At 35.5% G+C, this 22134-nt stretch overlaps 1 protein-coding gene across 4 annotated transcripts in view; it reads left to right on the plus strand.

The window, feature by feature from the left end:
- The window catches only part of arl15a (ADP-ribosylation factor-like 15a), a 232326-nt gene that overhangs the window by 64695 nt on the left and 145497 nt on the right, over nucleotides 1–22134 (plus strand). For all 4 annotated transcript variants that reach the window (XM_015365070.2, XM_069187152.1, XM_015365078.2 and 1 more), the window contains exon 2: nucleotides 17136–17280. In XM_015365070.2, the coding sequence (XP_015220556.1) occupies nucleotides 17136–17280 (145 nt within the window). The remainder of the gene's footprint in view (nucleotides 1–17135; nucleotides 17281–22134) is intronic.

The raw sequence follows: 22134 nt of genomic DNA on the forward strand, positions 1-22134 counted from the left end.
GGTGTTCTCATCCATTACTCTTAATAAGGTCATGGCTGTACCCTTCCAATCTTGGAAACATTCTGTGTCTGTATGAATAGGGCTCATCTGCTCTTATTAATGACTTTTCCATTTTTGTAAGTCTTAGAAGATTAAAGACATGAAAAAGATGCGTCTAGACAGAACTGTTCTGGGCACATAAGAGGAATCCTCTGCCTGAATTGATTTGATTCCTTATATAATTGTGGTATTTTTATATATAATTGAGGAACTTCCAGAAGCTGTGTTTTTCTTTCACATTGGATCTAAAACACTTTATGTGTAATGTAACAATTAACAACATAATGAATTATATCAAACCAGTTTACACAGTCTAATATGAAGGATTTTATCCATTAACAAATCAAAGGTCCTTACGCCGGCTGTTATGAGTGCTGGGTATTTGCATAAAAAGTGTTTAAAGGAGTTAAATGCATTCCACTTTGTCAGCCTAATTCTCTGTTCCTGGAAAAAACTATTTATTTTTGAGTAAATCTCCATCTTTTTGTAACAAAAGACCTGTAAATGGTTATTAAAGCAGAGCATTTGGGTCTAATGGAAATGTGTTTATCTTAGACATTTTCCCACACTAGTAGGAAAAGAGGGCCAAAGATTTGTTTTTATTAAAAATTAGGGCCACCTCAGATAAATAGATGTTGCATAAAAATGTATGATAACTGATGTAGTCATGTAGCCCCCCATGTCTCAGAGCTGGGAGCTCCCCTCTCAGTCTGACATTTGTATTAGTCAGGGTGGTTCAATAGGAGGCCCCTAAGGCTTTGATCCTCTATCTCAGTGCGGAAAACATCTTTTTGAATATATTGTGCTGGAAACTAAAGGTTTCACCCAGGCTATGCTAATACGTTCAAGCTAATCACCCTACCCAATTACAAGATTTATATTCCTAAATGTCTCACAATAGGTTTACTCCCCCCTAATGTGTAGTAACAGTGAAAAGGATGCCCTCAAAGTGTATGAATCCTTCAGAAAAAAAGGGAGCACATTCCTGTAGGTGGCCCTTTTTGCCATTACCTTTCACTGCCCCCATTTTCCACTTAATTAAGCACAATTTTTAATAAACATCAATATATTTTATTCTTTCATGGGGTAGATTTCAGACAGATAAATGTTTTTGCTTTGTTTTCAATTCATGAAGCACTACAGGACCTGTTTCCCCTATGTACTGGTAGGAGACTAGAGTCTACAGGACCTTCTGTTTATATCATAATTCTTTAGTAGCATTGTGTTTTTCTGCAGTTTGTTGTTTTCTCATTATGAAACATATACCTTCTACCAAGCTTTGACTGAAAATTGCTGTAAATAGATAAGTATGTTGCTTTTTATCAGTTTTTTCACTTGCTTATACATTATGTTCCTAATATTGTGTCCGTGAAACAAAGCAAAGGTGTAGCATCTACTGTAAGGACTGGTGAGATAAAAATATAATGTTCAATGGTATTGTAATAGATCAGTTTGCACTGAGGGTTTGTAGTAACAATTGGAAGTGTAGCGAGGTATTTGTACTCAAACTGAGGATTAAGAAGAACGCATCAAATTTACTTAATCATTATGAATATGATCTTCTGATCTTTTAAATGTATTAAAGCAGAAATCCCTGAGGGCTTCATCATCCAACTGCTTGTATATAAACAGAGTGACTAAATTTCACTGCCAACAGTTCTGAGTATCCTTATCAGTGGTTTACAGAAAGCTCGGATAAAGTGCAGATTCTCCTCACTTGAACTCTCTGTGGAGAAGAGTGTAGGATTTTCTGAAGTCACTGTCAAATTTAATTTCATATTAGAACCAACAAGACACGTTTATTTGTCACAGACACTGTACATTGCAAAGCATTAAAGGGTTGAATGTATAAAAATTGAGTACATGAATCAATGTAGGTTTGAATATTTGCTGATTGTGATCGATTAGGATCCTTGCAGTGTGGTTTCTGGGCTGTTGATGTACAGGTACAGTATGAAAAAAATTTACTTTATACAAAGTTTGTAGTTTTCAAAGAAGGCTGAGGTTTTCCATGCACTGAAAGTGAATCTGAAGCTTTTTTTGGAAGCACACTCTCCACAATAGCAATGGAAATTGTGCACTTTGATCCGTGTGTGAACTCCACCGGTTGCCTCTTATTGCCATATCCAGATGGTGTTACTGGGAACAAACAGTCCCGCTGTAGGATTTCTCAATAGACTGTCTAGACTGGCCTCGGACCAGACAGATACAGCCTCCCATCAAATTAGGGTTTGTCAGATTTATGGTAATGGTTCACAACAGCCTTCCTGTCAGTGACATTAAGATTTACAGCACCACCACCCCCCCCTTCGCCAATATCATCTCCCCGCACACCCCTCAGTTCTGATCGTGGGCTAGCCATAGAAACATGAGCTGCCTTAAAAATACCACAATGAAACTTCTCATTTCACTTTTGTACCACTATATCGCCAAAGGTAACTTGGCACAGTGCAAACCCCAACCTCAAAATCTTTTTGATAAAGCTGTTTCAGCTTGGAAAGCATATTAGTGACAACAGAGGGACCAGCACTTCATTGACTAATTTTATTCCCATTCTGAAGAAAAAAAAACGTATGTTGATTACTGTGGCTCTTTCATGTTGGCATCCAGAGGTAACCTGAGCCAGCCCTCCACTCAGTGGGAATCACCTTTTGACAGGCATCTCGTCCATTCTCAGTAGAAATGTTTTTCCAAGGCTGCCCAGACCGTCTTTGATCTTGCCTCTCTTGGACTGAGGGTCACAGCTACTATGTTAGGATGGAGCCTATAGTGGTTACTGTGCAGAGAAGGAGGGAGGTTATTAAATAACAAAACAGTCTGCTCCAGTACACTCTTAGGTTCTCAGTTATTCCTAGTGTAAGGATCTCCAGTGGGTGTTTTGCTGTCTTCTATTTTCAGAAACTTAAAAATGACACATATAGGCATCATACATGTTTGTTTAACATATTGCTTTGTAACACATGGCTCTAGACAACTGTAGTATGACTAGATGTACTCCAGAAATGCACATGATTTGATTATTCACTGCTTAGGACAAATAAATTGTATCTTTATACAGTATATCTTATTAGGATTTGTACCAATTCCATATAAATCCCTCAGTTGCAAACTTTGATGGGATAATACAAATGATGTATACTATGTCTGTTGTCATGGATTTGTTGGGAATTTGATGTGAATTGTGGAAATTCTGTATTTCTAGTCTCAAACTAACGTTTGACTAGCTTCTTCCTATCCCCATTTTTTTCCAATGATATGTGCCAACATGTTGTTAAAGCTGAAGTAGGGCAGTCTGCTGGTAGTGACTCCATGGGATATTAAGATACAGTACAAACATATACAGTGTCGACAGTCAACACTAGTTTTCTTATATTGTTCACATTGGCAGCGAGATGTTTGATTTTTCAGTGTTCTCTTCTCTCAAAAAAAAAAAGTCAAAGTCAATCAAAGTGAACCTACCTCTCTAATTTTGTCTTAGTTTTTTGGGGGTGTATACTCATAGGTGACCCTGCGAAGTGCCCTTAACTACAAAGTCCAAGTAGTATGACAAAATCCTTATACATTTTTAATTTTAATGAATTTTAATTAATGTTAGAAACAGCTCTTGTTTTGTACAGTATGTTATGTGTTACTCTTGCATATAAGTCAAAATAGACCATAGAATGATAGATGGTGCTGTAGGTTCTCTTACTACTGTTCTTGGAGACCTGCATTGTAATGAGAAGTGTTTGGCAGTGTCATAATTCATTTTATCCCCAATGTGCAACAATTCACAGATTTTACTCCCATGTTGGTTGGTCCATTTGGTCTGCTATAGTAGTTGATTCAAATCAAAGCTCACAGAGTCTGAAAATGTAGATGAAATAGACGAAATGTAGTGAAAAAACTTTGAGCATATAGACAATATTTCTGGAAAAAAATCAAAGACAAAAGGATTTGTTCTCTTGTATAAAGTATGAAAATCAAGGTAGCTTCCTGTTGGTATAAAAGTCCAAATCACACAAACACGTGTGTGCAAGGTAATTAGAGAGATTACCACATCAAACTATATTTTTACTATAGTTATAGCATAGAAATAATGCATTATATACAGTATGATTGTAGAGGGCATTATCTGAACACAATTGGCCTAGTGATAACAGTTATTGTAGCCTTTACTTGCACACAATACTGTTCATAACAGTCCTCTGCATTATTGCATGGGAAATACTGTGCATTGATTTGGTAAATATATTTAGTATCATGTTACATAGACTGCATTGGGTCTTAAAAATGACTGATCGTTATGTTTATTTTCTCATAGAGTACTCACAGAGTCTAATGTGTGGATTTGGTATCAGTGCAAATGTGAATGCTACTTAGGTATGAATTGTTAGCTGTAACAATACAAATGCTCAAAATGAGGACCAAATGGATTGCACACACAGAGTTTTACATGAAAAAAAGAAAACTCCTAAAATTAAAGGATGAGGGAAACATTTTTTATCACAAGTTATATGCAAAAATAAGTATATATAAATCAAGTTTGGTGAAGTTTTAGGAGATCAGTACAACCACAAATGTGCATACCTCTTCACAACAAAGTGAAAATCCTTAGTAAATATCCTAGATTGACAGGCTTCAGTTTATAAAATGACTTGACAGTCTGTGGAATTTGCATGCATTATGTACTACAGATACATACAGTGACGATGTGGGAAATACATAATATAAACTGAGAACATACACTAACAAGACCTCATTTGGAATATTGTGTACAATTTGACAGAAAAAAAAATATTGCCAGTATGGAATCAGGATGTAGAAGGATATTGACAAAATTAACAGTGTGGGCCTGTCATATATAGAATCAAGAATGAACCCTGAACTACAGCATACAAATGAAAGGCTGGAAATACTTTACAAAAAGGGCAGTGGGAGACTGGAACAAGCCAGGTTTGTTGTCCAAAGGTGATACTATTTAGTCTTTTGACAAGCTATATGAATCATAAGGCCTCTTCTCATTTGCATTTGTCTTTACGCCCTGTGCCACAAACATTTACATACCTTTTGTCAGGTCACGATATTAGTTCTTCAGCATACTTTTGTTGAAAATGGTTCAGTTTTATTCTGCAGAGTTGTTAACATTTAATAGAAATTATGATTTTAGCCTTTTGTACACTAGATATTTTTTTAGCTGACATGGGAGAGTACATGCAGTTTTATTTCAAATATGGAATTTAAATCTAATATTTATCATAGCCTTTATTTTATATTGCATATACAGAAAGAAGTGAGTTTTAAGAGAGGATTTCAAAGTGCTGACTAACTTGGGAAGTCTGAAATGGGATGAGATCATTCAACAGTCTTGGAGCAGCAGAAAGGAACTGACAGAAGGCCAGAGTGCTAATAATATGTATGTGTGTTAGCTGTCCACAAATGTAGTCAGGAGCCAAACTGTTCAAGACGTTGAAGGTGATCAACTGTATTTTGTATTTTATTCTGACATTAATTTTGGTTTTCCTTCTCTGTTACACCTTTCCTCAGCTCAGAGAATAAAGCAAATATTATTGAAAGTAAGCAGCAAATTAATAAACTGTTAAACACCAGGAATTCGTTCGGTATTTCACAAACATTTTACTACACATCACATGATGAAAGACAGCTGTCATGAAGAATATGATGGGAAATCTTTCATGATATTCTGATATCAGGGGCATTTGGTAAAACCATTGACAAGCATTCTTTCATGCCAGCCCTTGAGCACGTATTTAAATGGACACATAATGCTTAATATGAGGTAATTCTTGGCAATAGTGAATTAATTGCAAAACAATATGTGCCACATTCCCCTTCATTTTAGTGCATGAGTTGATCTGAGGTACAGGCTGAATTTTAAGTGAGTTAAATATTCGTGAAGGGTTAGTGAAGCTTTTTTTATTGTAGCTGACACTGAAGTGTATTTGCTGTTTGGAACACATTAAAACTTTGATTCATTTAGTAAATCAATTTGTTTTGTTAAGTCAGAAATGCCTAAACATTGGTACTTGAGCTCTAGAGGGTGTTAGAATTGCATTTCAAATAATCACTAAACAAATTCAGGAACACACCTGTTTCACTCACCCAAACTAGCTGTTCTAAGTGTTGAGAAATTGTTCAATTATAGATAATCCTTATAACTATCTGCTGGGACTGTAACTCTAGGACCTGGATTGATCATTCCTCAGATATGTAAATAGATTAAATATTTTTTTACAATGATAGAGTGGGGAGTACCCATTTATACAGAAGGACATTTATTGAAACAACATGAGTAAAGTACATTGCTGAGGTGAGTTTTGAACTCATAAACCTCTGGTTAGGAATGCAGAACCCTTATCACTACTCTGTGATACTGATCAAAAAGCAAAACATGCAGTATCTTATTTTGATATTATTATCAAGTATAACTTCCTTTAAGTTAGGCCAGTTTGTGGTGTCCTGTGTAACTGTACAGCACACTAACTCTTAAGTATACATCTCTTTGATAGCTTCAGAACTGCAGCAGCAGCTTGAACAACAACAACCATAAAAAAGTTCAATAAAGGCACCATCCGTGCCTTTGTTCAACCTTATCTGAGTTAAATCTGTGTTTTGACTGTTGCTGGTGTGTATTACATACGTGTCATTCAACAGAACTTCTACTTTGTTTAGCCAGCTATAGAGAACTGTCATTTTAAAGGTCATGATTGAGTTCTGCAGACAAATGCTGGCTTTTGTCCTCCAGGCACTGTCTAGAGAGGCTGGGATTGACTGTCAGGCCTAGTCTATCCAACATCTTAATACTCTCAGTCCAGTGCCAGACAGCAGGCGTTTTCCCAGCTATAAGCTGATGTCCTATCAGTGGACTACTGAGCTACAAGAAGCTTCAACTCACAATGAACTGCTTCACATTTCTTGGTAAAGAAGTAGCAAAGAGGGGCATCTTGGCATCACTGAGAATAGAAAAAGGGAAAATAAGAAACAAAGGACACTGCTGTTTTTGTTCACAAATCACAGCCAGCACTATCCTATGTATTTTTGGCAGTCTTCATACATATTATTTGAGACAGTTCTTCTCTTTTGCTCTTTTATTCATATTTTCTAGAATATGATGGGAAATGATAAGGAGCAACTTCTTTCATCGTGGGCGGTTTTTTAAATAGCACAAATGTCCGTGCAACAATGACACATACAGTCTTGGGAACAAGCTGGATGTTCAAAGCCTGGAGAACTTTCTTCACGTTCTCTGAAACTACTTTTTAAAACTCTAGGGGATCAAATCTAACAAGCCACATTATAACGGTAATATGGTGTTCCGCCTTTCAATAATGTCCCATTTTGTTGCATTACATATTATGTTAGAGTCAGAATTATGTTTGCATTACAAATTATATACCCATTTTTTAAAGTTACTATTTTTAATCAAAATTATATCAATTTAATCAATAATCTCAAAGTGAGCACTTCTATGTGTGGGAGAAGATAAATGTCAGGAAAAAGCTGAACAATTAAAAACCGAAAAACTAAAATAGTCAACAAGCACCTTCTGCAGCAATTACTGCTGCAAGTGTTTTTGGATTGGGCTCAGCTAACTCATTAACTCAGCTGCTCATTCTCTTTTGCAAACTCACTCAAACGCTGTCAGGTTGGTTGGGGATCATTGATGGTCCACAATATTCAAGTCTTGGTACAGGACTTTTTTTTTTAAGTCGGGACTTTGCCTTGGCCACTTAACTCTCACTTTCTGTTAACTCCACTCCAGTTTAAATATACGCCTTGTGCTTTGGGTCAATGTCCTTCTGATAAGTGGTGGATTTTCATCTGACTGAAGTAGGCTTTCTTGTGTTTGCTTGCACTTTGCTCCATCTATTTTCCCCTCAAACCTAACTAGCATTCCAGTCACTGTTGATAAGAAGGAGTTCCATAATATAATGCTGCCACTATCATGCTTGAGAGTAGGATTAGTGTTGACTTGAAGATGTGCTGCATTGGGTTTGCATTTGACATAACATCAATAAATCTTCCACTTATTAATAATCAACTTTACTGAGCACAAAGGGATATTCTGTAATTTTTTATTTTTTACCATCTCCTGATCTATGTCTTTCTGTAGCTTCATCCCTTTGTTGTTTGGTTTTCATTATTGACTCTTTGCTTGAAATTTACTACCTGGTTGAGGGACCTTACAGAAAAAGGGGTTATTATTCTGAAATCATGTGAAGACACTCAGACACCATTCAACTAAGTGTTTCTAAATAATATTGTATACCTGAATTAATTTAGCAAAATGGGGGTGGCACGGTGGTTAGCATTGATGCCTTACTGAGCGGGGCCCTGGTGTTTTGGGGTTAATTTCAGACTGGGTGCTATCTGTGTGGAGTTTGCATGTTCTCCCCATGTTCACATGGGTTTTCTTTTGTTTCCTCCCACAGTCCAAAGACATACTTGTAGATTAATTGGCTAATTGGCCTTGGTATGAGTGGGTAAATATGAGCAAGTAAACTTGAGTTTTTATGAAAAATATTCATTTAAGAAATGTGTACTCATAATTTAAAATTCAACAAAATAAAATGTAATTGGAAGGGGCTGGATGCTTTTGTAGGTCACTGTAGTATACATTTTCTCCATTATTTTTGGATATCTTTAAAAGTTTTTTGCATTGTATGCATATTGCAATTTTATAGGTCTGTCCTTTGAAGTTATTGAATAATATAAGTGGATTGTACAGTATGTTTTAAATATTTTTTTCATTTAATCAAAGGTGATACCAAGTGAAAGGTTAAAAGGTAATACTAGTGACATTGTTTACCAATATAGCCATTTATCACATGATCTTATAATATGTTCATATTTCTGTATTGCAAACACATTTTTGTGTTTGGAATATTGCTTTAAAAGGATGAAATGTAAATTGAAGAACAAATCCTAAAATATATAATTCACAATTTGTTCATTGATAAGAGCCAATGTTGTAAGTAATTCCTGTTTTGTTCTAAACAAGTCCTTATTTCTTCTGTTTCCTGATGTGTACTATTATATTTAGATATTCCATTTTTAAATGAGTCTCTGAGCATTGGCATTTAAACATTTGGCATTCTTGGTGTAATTGAAACTATAGTAGTCTCATTTCAGAATGAAGTATTCAAAAATTTGAGGTTTCTCACATTTGCTGTGTCATGACTATTTAGATATCATTCACATTTCAGGCAAACAGCTAAAAATGAAATCAGTGTCCGATTTAATCCGTTGTAGTAATAAACCTTGCATTGTTTACATATGAAATAAAAACCATGGTGCCTATGAGATTTCTGCTTGCTGTCTTTTTCCAACACTTGGGTGTTTTAAGTCAGTGAACTTAAGTGTATGTTCACAAAATGCATACTAATTTAACAGATGCCTATAAAGTATAGTTGACATCACTTCCTGCCATAATATTGTATAATGCTGCCACTACCAGGCTTGACAGAAATTCCTATCCTAATTTCTATCCATTTATGTTTTACATACAAAACTTCCTCCAGCTTCAGCCGACAGAATGGGTTTTGACAGTCTTAGTTGGATTCATGTTTAGTTATAGAGAAGACCAGACCTTTTTTGCACTTCTTCATAAAAGCATTTTGCATTCATGTTGTTTTTGACCAGAAATGTTCTCAAGCTGGGAGCAAGGCTTGTAGACCTGCTCTGTTGAAGCTTAGTAATGTTTGGCTAGGCTTGGGTGGATATCTCTTAATTATGCAGATAAACCTGATGGATGGTTTCTTGACACTGATCAGTGGTTATAGTCTAGTGTAACACTAGTGACTGACAGTGTACACAACAGTGTACCAATGTATAGTACACACACTCTAATACATTATTTTTGTTTCTTTACATCTGAACTCTTATCTACAGTTCTTGATATTTTTCAGGTTGACCAGCCTGTCAGTCCACTTAGCACCTGTTGTAAGCCTTTTCTATTGTATTTTCTCTCAATTATTTGAAACACAGGAAACTGTTTATTCATCTAGCCTGACTGCTATCATTTGTTATCAGGCACAGTGGGTGTTATGATTGGGGAGGAATCCAGTCTTTTCCCCATAAATGCTTTCAGGATGATTTGGATATACTGTATGCATATGGCCATGATTAATCTCCCACAAATCCTTTGGAACATTATACAATTTAACACATGTTATTCATTATAAGACACATTGAAAGGATTACTTACTTTTAGTAATAGTCAGTACTAGTCTAGTTAGTAATAGTCAGTACTTTTTTAGTCAGTAGTCATAATCGTCATTAGTGCTAGTATTAGTGGTTGCAGTAGTGACAAATAGTATTGTACCATAAATGGACTGGGATAATGAAAAAATGCCATTAAGGTTCTATGATTATGTGACTTTTGATTCTTAGACAACTGTATCTTCTGTATCTTCTATTTTGTTTCTTTGCAGCTATTTGTTCCAGCTAAGCCTTAATTGTTGAAGTTACAACAACGGTTATGAGGCCAATTAATAAATTAAGGATGAGTCTTCTATTAAAAGGGGATAGGATTATACTATTCTTGCAGATTGATTAGGAGAGTCCAGGTCAGCCAGTCCAGATCTATATAATTCTTACCTCCCTGTGCTGTAGTAGTGGTGAGCTTCAATTATTTCATTTGTATATATTCCTGCACATTTCTTATGAAACTGTACATTGCTGCTAAAGCAATTTCTTTTTTTCTTTGCATCCTTTTCATTCATTAAAATAAAAGAACTTTGCATAATATATCTATCCATTCTAGAATCAATATACTCATTGGACCTGACATTTCTAGATTATTACTGATTTTTAAGTGGTTTTCCAAAAGGTGGGCATTGCATTCAACTCACAAACAGCCTCTTAAAGGTACTACTGCATGCACGCTTTCTTTGTTACTTGTAAAGGAGCTGTTGTTGGGACAATAGGGTGTTTACTTAAATCTGTATTGTTCCATGTAGGTTCCACTTGCATTGATTTTTAATCTTCTGGCATTTTGGAGTGGATTTGTCCCAGCTGTGCTTCATGTCTGCTGCTAGCTGTTTATAATGCTGTTAAGGCTTTGTTTCAGCTAATCAGCTTTACAACTGCAAAAACAACAATGAGGTAATGTCTCGAGGCCTTTTACAGAAACACAATTAAAATGCATCCAATTTATGAAGAAGCGATCAATCAATTAAGATTTTAGCACAATCAACTATTATTGAGTAGCTTTGGCAAGGGTTGTATCACCTGCTTTTTCTGAGGCAAAAAGCTATAGAACTACAGTGACAAACCAGCTGTTTTTAAACACACTGCTAGCAAATAATTTTAAGAATAGGAAAGGGTTTTTGTTCCAGTCATACATTGTTTTTTTTAATTTTCCTGTTCTCATTTTTTAGGCAAGTATTCACTACAAAGATCGAGATGAAGCATTAATAGGGAATGATAACTGCAGCTTCTTCTCATTATATACCTAAAAAGGGTTAAGTGAACTTCCCAGGGGTCTGGAATGATCTAAAGAGCTAAAGCTGTAATCTCCTTTTTCAGAGTGACATTGCACAGTAACTCTGAAATTCTTTAAAGTTTCTAGATGTTGCTTTTACCTTTAGAAATATTTATTTTTCTTTGCAAGCCTCTTCATGAAGCATCCTCGTCAATCACATTGTCAGCAGGCTGGGCAGAGACATTTTGGCCTCAGAGGGGACTTAGTTTGTCCAGGGCATTGAGGTCACTGACTCTGCTCTTCTGAAACAACTGCTGTGAAATCTGTGTCCCACACTGTAAATTGGGAGCTGGTTTATCTTTCATGGGAAGGATGGCACCTTTAGCTCTGTGATGCTAAAATGCACCATGCTGGTGTTGGTCGATAAAGCACCAGATGTCCAAGTCATTGTGTTCAGTCTGAGCCTCTGACATACCATGAGCATGTGGTTTTGGTCTTTGCTGTATGAGGCATTACACTTTGCTGTAAAGGCATTACACTCTTGCCTCTGGTCACATTAATTTTGTACTTCTTCTTCATAATATTTCAATAAAAAACATGAATTACTGCATTAGAGAAAAAAAACAGTCTTTATAAATTTTTCCTAATATAAAGAACAGCAAAATTTTCTATATAATGCTATGCTTCTATCTTATGAATCCAAAGTGTTGTTATTCTTTTCTTGAAAAATATATACTTTCCTGTTGCATAAAGTTAAGTTTACTTTTTATTCCTGTTTGTGTCATCTACTTGCTTAAAAAGCTTTTTGAAAGGAAAAGAATTAAGTTAAAAATGAACACCACCGGACTGTTATACACAAAAAAAACTGTATCTTATTTTTCCTTTTGTGTTACAGGGAGAGACTAATCTCCATTAATCTTTCTTTACCTGTGTGCTGTTTATACAAGCTCAGCTGCAAACACAGTGATCTTGCCAGTCTGCAGTCTGGGATTTTACCCACAGATATTTGCTAAACAGCTGAATGAGTCTCTCTTTCAAGCAGCCCCTCTGGGGATCACAGAGGGTATGCTGAAATCTGCGATCCAGGAGAATCTGCAAGTACTTTTAGAATAGTGATCATGGAAGAGATACTTTACAATTTCCGATACCATTATGGCTTGAGAGAATAGCACAGACTTTTTTTATATGGAGTGTATTTATAGATATGCCTAATTTGGGCTTTATAGTAACAGTGGTAGAGTATTATAAACAGATGTTAAGAAGGCTGTGTTTTGGAGTGATTGGACTGTGTAATATTCATTGAGCCTCTGAAGCCACATTTCAGAAATGTTTGTGCAGTGTGGTATACAGTATTTAGAAAGTTTCAGAAATTGTTTCTTTACAACTTCAATATAATGTACTTGCGATTTGTTTGTACAGTTTGTCTATTTTATGCTGAACCTTTATATAATCACATAACGTGGCAACAGTTCATTTCACTTTACGCTGATGATATCCTGAAATTCTTGCTCAATCACCCTTATTCGTATTCTCCCATTTGTTGTTTTCCCAATTGTTTTAGCACGCTTTTGTGATTTGAAATGAACCTGTAAGTCTGCCTTTGAGTACTTCACAGGCAATTATGACTGTGCTTGTAAAAATACAGATTGTTAATAATTTTAAAAATCACAGTGTTGAAATCTACACATCCTTATACCTGACTGTTAACAAATTTTAATACCATACTTACAAAAACTGAGATGGATTTAAGTAGATGGGTGTAACCCTCTGATTTCCTTCAGGCAAGCATTTCTATAATAAAAATGAGTGTACTCTGCCACATCAGTTTTTTTCAGTTCAATACTTCCACTCTGGACTAAATTGCACTCCGTTATCTATCATTTCTGTGGAAGGAAGGAGAAGTGATAGTGTGTCAAATCCAAGTCATTGCACCCTGAAAATAACCTGGGTGGATTATTGTTACTGAATGTGACATCGAGAAAGAAATTTAGTATTTTCTTGCAAAGTATAACATTAGATTTAGTTGGTATTTCCATGAAACATTGTAGATTGTTACTTGGTCCTATTATTATTTATTACGTTATGTGTTTTTTAAGTATACTTGATCACAGTATTGGTAGAGACACAGTGAAGTTAGAATGCAGTGGTATTCAATTGGCCTGTTTTTCACAATAATAATAAAATTTATTTTGAATAACACCTTCACAAGTGGCTTCTCAAAAATGCTTTACAATCAGAAAAAAATCACAATAAGAGGAGAGCAGGATTGCAGAATAAGGATTTGGAATACAGTAGGAAAACATTGGGGCAGACACAAAACCAGCTAATTAAACGGCCTTCTAAAGAGAAGGTTTTGATTTGATAGTGTTCAAGAAAGGTGACTCTCTGTTATCCTTAGCAATAGTATTCCAAAGCTTTCGGACATAACGGGATATGACCCTGTCACCCATAGTATTTACAGTAGATGGTCTTGGATAACAGACAGGTGACCAGAATGTTAATGTAACCATTCACCCAACCTATTCCATGGGTGCTCAAGTGGTTTACAGTATATTCTGGTGATGTAGTGGGCTGTTACTGTACGTGATGCAGATCCAATTTCAAAATATGGTCATCGCATTGAGGTTAGATTACTGTAGACCGCAATCTGCTGACTCCTAAGTTTCTCATTAATGGCCTTCCACACCTTTTGGTATTGATATACACTTGTCCCTACCCTTTGCAAATGACACAAGTAATCAAATATTTGTCCTTTTGCCAATAACCAAGTAAAATTGTGATAATTGCAGTCATGTATCCCACTCATGTTGAGTCATATTGCTGGCATAGTAGAGACACCTGTACTGAATACCTCAGGTCTGAGTTGTCTGGTGACTTTAATGGGAGTGTTCTATGGCATCCAGTTGCACCAGTTGTTACTTTTCAGGAGCATCCTAGGTTATAATATGTTAACTAGTTCCTAGTTCAATATGGATGCCTCCTGTCAGTTTCTGGTGTTACTGTAAAAAGGTCCTGCAGATCTGAGCAGCTTTAAATTTTAAAGATCTGACCTGCATTTTATTTGAAAGCATGCTCCCTTACCTTTAAATAAGTGTTGGCAAAATTGCTGTGTAATTAAATTAAAATTCTTTCATTGTACTGTATATCCTTCCACACCTTTCTATCAGGATTACTTTCAGGATGAAATGGTGAATGCAGAAAGGGAAGATGACCATTAGCATTTTCTACATAAATAAATTTCCCCCATGAAAAACTCTCAGATTCTTTTGAATGTACCAGTGTCTACATTGCATTGATAAAAGGCCTACGTTTAATCCAAGCAAATCTTAAGGACTCCAGAATTTGTGTTTCTCAGGTATGCTATAACTTTGTGTTGTCAAATCCACTGAAAGAGAAAATTAATGGAACACTGGTGGAAGATTTCTTTCTGTGTCTTGCTTGTAGTTCCAAAGGAAGCCGAACACAATGCAGAAAGAAGTCTACTGTCCTGAACTGACTGTACAGCTCTGTGTTCTTGTTAATTGCTTCCGTTTGTCTTGGTTATTGAAATGCTGCATTGCATCAGACATGGTTTGTTTTTGTTCTTAACAAATGAGAGTGTTGGAAAGGTTCTAGAGACACTTCATTTGTTATTAGCAAGAACAGCTGAAAAGAAGGTAGTGATTACAATTACTGGAATTTTGCTTACAGTAATAAATTGTGAAGAAAACAAGAGTGGCAGTGGATGTTAGTCTTTTACCCTTGTTTCTGTCTCCTACCCCTGTCTGACGGTATGAAGAGAGTCTGTGTCATGCTTTTGTTTTCGACAAATGTTGGAGAAATTCTACAAGCACTTCATTAATGATGGGTAAAAAGAATAGATCCTCTTCGTAGTTTTTTAAGTACTCAGATATTTTTTGGCTTAAAAGGAATAGTTTCAATATTTGCTTCGTCCCCCTTTTAAATGAAACAAAACCAGGGATGAGGAACAAAGGGTAAATTCATATATTACAATTAAAAGGAAAGATGAGTAGCATAATGAAACTGCCAAAAAGTGATGTCAGTATTAACAAAGTTATTGGGAGTTTACTGCCAGGTATTTATTCAAATTGCGGATTTACAAGAATGCAGAGTACATGTGAAATTAATGACTCAGAAATAGTTCGAATGCCAATAAGTTTATTGTAAACTTTTAATTTGGTTTTTATTCCATATGGATTTCAATGGGAAATTGTATAATTTCTTATATTTTTCTTTTGAATAACATTTAAAACTGTGATAATGGGGGGGGGGGGGGTATCAAATGTTTGTTTCCTGTTGCACTGTACATAGTTGTGCCCTCTATATGACAGATCTATTTCTATTTCTGCTTATGCAATAATCTACTATTTGCTTGAAGTTTTCAGACTTTTCCCCTTTTTGGATCTGCATTTAACAGAGAGAGGCTATGTTCCAAATTAAAGTTTCTGGACTATTTCTCTTTCATCTATTTTGGATTACAATTTTGATATAATTTGATATATATATAATAAAATACAGTTTACTCAGCAATGGTAGTCAAATAGTAACTGTGGTAGCTTTCCCCTTTCCTTTCATTCAACTAATTGCATTCATATTTGTTGTGTTTATTTCTTCTGTCCTGTCTTCAGTTATTTTCAGGAGGTTTGGCCCTTTTAATTGAGTTTGTACACTATCGAAATTCTTCTCTTGACTTAGCTTTGTGCTTTAGACTGTTGTCAAGCCTAAATATTAAACTATGTTAAATAAGCCCACTACCATGTCGATACAGTTAGAGCTTTGTAGTTTGCTGTATTCAAGTTTCCTTCAGCCATGGAAAAATTCAATTTCCTGAGTTGCCTGACACCTTCAAGGGACCTCTACTACTGTGTGCTTGAGAGTTGCTATAATAAACGCATTGTAGGCCTCCCCCTTTTGTTAGTGTATGAACTTTTAACTATGCACAGATTTAATTAACCATCTGAACATGGTTGTCAAAGAGCTTAACAGCATATTTTCTTGAGAAAAGGCATGGACCTCGACCTTGCTTTTCAGGGGTAATGCTAAAGAACTGTGTATTTATTACCTGTTACATGTTCTTTGAGTATGTTCTCATTGGTGACTGGAAGAGAATATAAAAAAAAAACATCACACAAATTAACTTTAGTACTATAATACTTTTATTAAATATATTTGAGTAGACTTAATACGGTTTGCTGCAAATACTGTTATTTAAAAATAACTGTACTCACAAAGCAGACCCTAATGAAACCAAAGTTTTAATTTTCTATTTAAAATGCACAGTTACACATTGTTTCTTCTACAAAACAGATATCATTTAGGGGGCAAAATGTCCTAACAGCCCAGACTGACCTTTCTTATTTCTTGTCCAATAAAAGCGGTCTCATTTTAGTTCTGGATTATGATCTTTAAACATGACTCTTAAACATACCATTCATGGTTTACACAATATTTGATACTTAATGTTTCACAACAGTTTTCTGGCCACAGGCTGTGATTCATGTAGTGACAGTTGATACCTGTACTGCACAAAGTTAAAATAGGCGAAAAAAGTGGAAATGCAAATAAATGGGAATAGTCAGGTCAAATAATGTTTTTCCCATAGTAATTTATGTAATGTTGTGACATTTTCCAAAGCACTCTAAAGAAAACTTTTTTCTTTTGTTCCTTATAGTGTTTCAGAGCTCTCTGCTGCAAAGGACCACCTCCTCCAAGACCTGAATATGATGTGGTTTGTATAGGCCTGACAGGCTCTGGAAAGACAAGTCTCCTCTCAAGACTTTGCAGTGAAGGCACTGAGAATATTGTGCCTACCACAGGTGAGGCCACTGTGAGGACTCAGTCCTAGCACTACTACTTTTACAACCAGGTTTGCAACTCTGTTTTTAAAGCTGCATTTCCCTGGAGCTTTGTATAACTTTCATAGTTCTTGCTAAAACCAGAAATTAGTTATCAATGGATTTATTTGATGGTGTGTCATGATACCACCTTTTAACCATGCAAAAGTTAATTTTGTCTTTCTTTTTTAAAAAACAAAAAGATTTTACCACACACGAGGCAGATTTTATTTTGTCAGCATGCAGAATGTTACAGTATTCCAATGACAAGCCATCTTAGTTTAGAGTGCAAGAGTATAAGAAATATTAGAGTCCAGAGGAAGCCGTAAGGCTCAACTAGCCCATTTGGTAGAAGTTACTGCACCAAATTGTTCCAAAGATCTCATCCAGCCATTTCTTCAAAGATACCAGGGTATTGGCTTCAACAGCATTGCTGAGTAGCTTGACCCATATTCCACGCAATTGTTTGGATAAAGGTGTGCCTTCTGTTCATTCCTGTAAATGCACTCTACATAGTTTCCTCTGCAGTGACTTCTTATTCACCTCTCTTTTACCCAGTTTTCAATTAGTTTATTTTTCATAAATATCCTTAACTTCAGGATCAATGTGAGCAAGTTTTCTAAGTCAAAAATAAATTCCATACTCGTTAACATTCTTATTAATGTGCGGCAAAAGGAACAAATGGGGAAAAAAAGAATTTATCATGAAAAAATGAAAATTTTACATTTTATAGGTTTTAGTTTTGGCAACTCTGAAAACCATAAATCCCGTTCATGACAAACATTAAAATGGTAAAGTTAGGTATAGTTTGTAAACTTAAAATAGTTCTTCTGTTCAGTCTTCAAAACAAGTTCCAGATCAGCGACATTGGTTGTGTTTGATGTTGACAAATGGGCCTGCCTAACTCATCCCACAAGAGTCTGCTTTGGTTAAGATCCAGAGATACATTAGGCCAGAACGTTGATGACATAGTAGAAATGATAACTCTTGAGTGACTCTTGCCTTATGGGAGTAAGCATTAACCTAGTGAAAGATTAGGGGATTACGTAGACATTACTGTCACTATAACAGCAAGTATAGTACAGCTGTCAAGCTGTTGTCAAAATAAATACATTCAGTGTGTCATTTGTTTTGTTGATGTTAATCAAAAAGAGGTCCAACTCCTAAAGTTGTCAGAAAAAGTACTACACACCACTGTGTTTACATGACCAAAATGACCGTCTTTTCTTAGACATACTGTACGTCAGTAGATGTTCTGTGACTGATCTGCTTGCATTTTCATCACCAAGTGAGATCTAGAATTCACTTTATGGCACCACGCATTTTAAACACTCAGATTGTTATCCATGTTTTTGCACACACTGCCATAGTGCGGCTCATCGATAATCATGACATCAAAATTGTAGGTACACCTGTGTCAGATACTGGCAGCTCTTGGTCATACAATGACTGTAATCATATTTATGAATAGTCCAAACTTGCTCAGTTTTGTGAGCAAATGCATTTTAACGTTGCATTATTAATAAATGCAATGTGTATTTGGGAGAAAACCTGAGCTGTGTTCTAAAATGTTTTAGCATTGTGTTCATCACGCTTGTTAGTACAAATATGCTAACATTCTATATAAGCTACATCATACAGGAATGTTGTACTTACCATTGATGTTCATTCAAAATAGCTAATATATATATTTAATCTTTTTGTGCATCTAATGTGCCTATCATGAAATAATAGCTTTATTAGTGACACTTCATACAAGTTTAAGATTTATTTCTCCTTCATTTAGCTAACTTTTGAAATCTTCCAAAGACTGCATTTGTTAATTTTTCCAATTCTATTCTAATTTTTCCATCTAAGAATATGTTTTATATTTTAGTGATAATGTTTTACTGTTATCAGAACCATATAGTAAAGTTTGTTGATATATTTAGAACACTGTGTGCAGTATTTTATATTGACAAATGTTATATATATATATTTATCTGTATATTTCTGTTTTAAAAGCAATTCCCATGCCATTTCAGATTTTAACATTGGCTCTGTGATCATTAGGATTTATTGCCCACTCACTGTATTAGTTATATTCAGAGGCTGATAAATGAGTTCATTTTGTAATATTTAAAATGCATAGTAAACATGTATTAAATGTATGACAAAAAGAAAATCCTGGATATTGCATGTGTAACAATCATTGCTTGAATTATTGTGTATATTTCATTATACTGGTACTCGCCACACATTTAAACTGTCAGCTGGGGTGCTGCCTCCCCCCCCCATCAGGTTTTCTTAAAAAACCTTGCTAAGTCAAAATACAAATCGACATTCTTTCATTCATAATGCTAAAAGAATGACATCTACCCACAAGTATTGTGTGCCAACATTCACCTAAAGATCTCAAGAAGTGTGGACACAATATTACGGCAAAGTTGGCTTTGTTGATTTTGGGGGTGCACCTCTCCCAGTTTACAAAATTGGCTTCCATGAATACTTTAAAATTGAACTATGATTAGTTAAAATTAAGATTAATTCACTGAACTGTCTTAACATATGACAGAATGACTTAAAGTGGCATGCCTTCATTAAGGATATGCTAAGGATATAAGAGATCACTTTATAAGCCAAATACAATTTATTTCATTAGGAATTTGTCTTTTTCCATACCCCAGCTTACTTTCAATGAGACACACGGATATATAATCTATAAACAGATATGATTATGACCACTGTGTAAGGTGTGTAGTATGCAGTACAGTATATGTATGTTGGTTCTGATATTGTTGTAGGCAATTAGACACGAATGAGTCTTAGGTATGTATGTCAAGTACATAACAAAAGTATAGTGTGCACTAAAATAGATCTGTTTCAATATTTGATTGTTTCAATTATTGTTAAATATTATAATTATAATATTATAATTATAATTATACATTTTTATTTATCTGAATGTATATAGTTATAAATCATTACTTATTTGAATTATAACACAATGCTTTAAATTTGCCTCAAAGCAGTGAAGTGAAATTTGTCAAGTCTGCTCTGTACTAATGACCTTTGTATTTCAGATCAAAAGATTTATATATGGCAAAAATACAGAATTTCATACATGTTTAGCCATGTTAGAATGATATCATTTGTGGCGTTCAATACCCCCATTTCAGATTAATTCATATATAAGGACAAATGGCTTGCAGGTGTTTCCGATTGCTCAGCTGTTCCATGTTGCATTAATTGTGGGAACATAAAAAAGCTGTGAATATATAGCCTTGGTTCCAGCCTTGGGAGTTTACTTTTTGGGTCTGACTCTTGAGTGAAAAAAAGCATAATCCAAGACAAAAACTAGAGTGTTGTCTATGATGGCAAAGCGAGCAATTGTGAAGCTGAAAGCAAACAAGATTGCAGACAGTTATCTCCACAGTTGCAGGTGGGAAGGTATCTCAATTCACTAGGTGCTGAAGACTTTGACAAGAGAATTACAAGGACTACCCTGCAAGATGCAAACCTCTCATCAGCTCTGTAATCATAGACAGATTAGAATTTGAAAAAAAAAGAACAAATATGAGTCACAACAGTTCTTGAACAAAGTTTTATTTGCAGACAAGACAAAGTTAAACCTTAATGAAAGTGATAGAAAGGCAAGGTATGGAGAAAAAGTAAAACTGAAAATGATCTTAAGCACACATCCTCATCTGTGAAGCATGGTGGAACTGGCCTCTGGAACTGGCTCACTGGTCATGTAACTGATGATGACAGCAGCAGACTGAATTCTGAATTATACAGAAACATCTTGGCTTCCGATGTCCCAAAAATGCAATTCATACTACAACTAGAGAGAGCCCTGCAACATACCAAACACTTAACCAAACAGTTAATCAGGAAGAAGTGGAAACTTTTCAACTGGCCGTGTCAGTGTCCTGATCTGAATCCTATTGAGCATGCATTTTGTTGAAGAGGAAACCCCAAAAATCCCACAAACAAAAAAAAAAAACTGCCTGCAGTGATGGGTTAGCAAGGCATCTGAAAGGAACATCAAGAGTATGGTTAATAATAATAATAATAATAATAATAATAATAATTGCTTACACTTATATAGCGCTTTACAGGTGTCGCTTTCTGGACACTCCACTCAAAGCGCTTTACAGGTAATGGGGACTCCCCTGCACCACCACCAGTCTGCAGCATCCACCTGGAAGATGCGACGGCAGCCTTAGTGCGCCAGAACGCTCACCACACACCTGCTATCAGTGGGGAGGAGAGCAGAGCAATGAAGCCAATTCATAGACATAGGTTAAGTCAGTTGGTCACATGCTTGATGCAGTCATTGCATGTAAGGGGTATGCAAGCAAATACTAACTTTACACTTGTTTAATTAACTAGTTCTAAACTGTTGTTCTAACATCGTTTAATATGTAAGCATACATATAACCAGAAATACAAGCTGAAGTTCTGTACTTTTAATTCACAGTTATCTTTTTTCTAAAATACAATATTCTACAGTACTGTACACAGCAAAAGTGACACATCTTACTTCACTTTCCCTTTTATGCTTTTCACTGTACAAGGCAAGATTATAAGTGCACATGTATTGTATAAGGGAGCAACAGACATAGCTCCCGTGTAAGTTGAGATTTAAGAGGCAGTGGTTGGGGGGCTAAAAATATACCAATATGAAAAATAATTCAAGAAGTTACTGAACTGCTCCACTCTTCTTGAGTGCAGCTGCTTCGACTGCTGTGGGCTGAATGGTCATACAGTATATCTCCATAGACATCTGTGAACATTAGTGGAATCAATGCTGTGCCGTGTTGCATGGGTTGCACTGATGATGGACTGATCCAC

The sequence above is a fragment of the Lepisosteus oculatus genome, chromosome 3, assembly GCF_040954835.1.
Source record: "Lepisosteus oculatus isolate fLepOcu1 chromosome 3, fLepOcu1.hap2, whole genome shotgun sequence".
In the NCBI taxonomy this organism is placed as follows: Eukaryota; Metazoa; Chordata; class Actinopteri; order Semionotiformes; family Lepisosteidae; genus Lepisosteus; species Lepisosteus oculatus.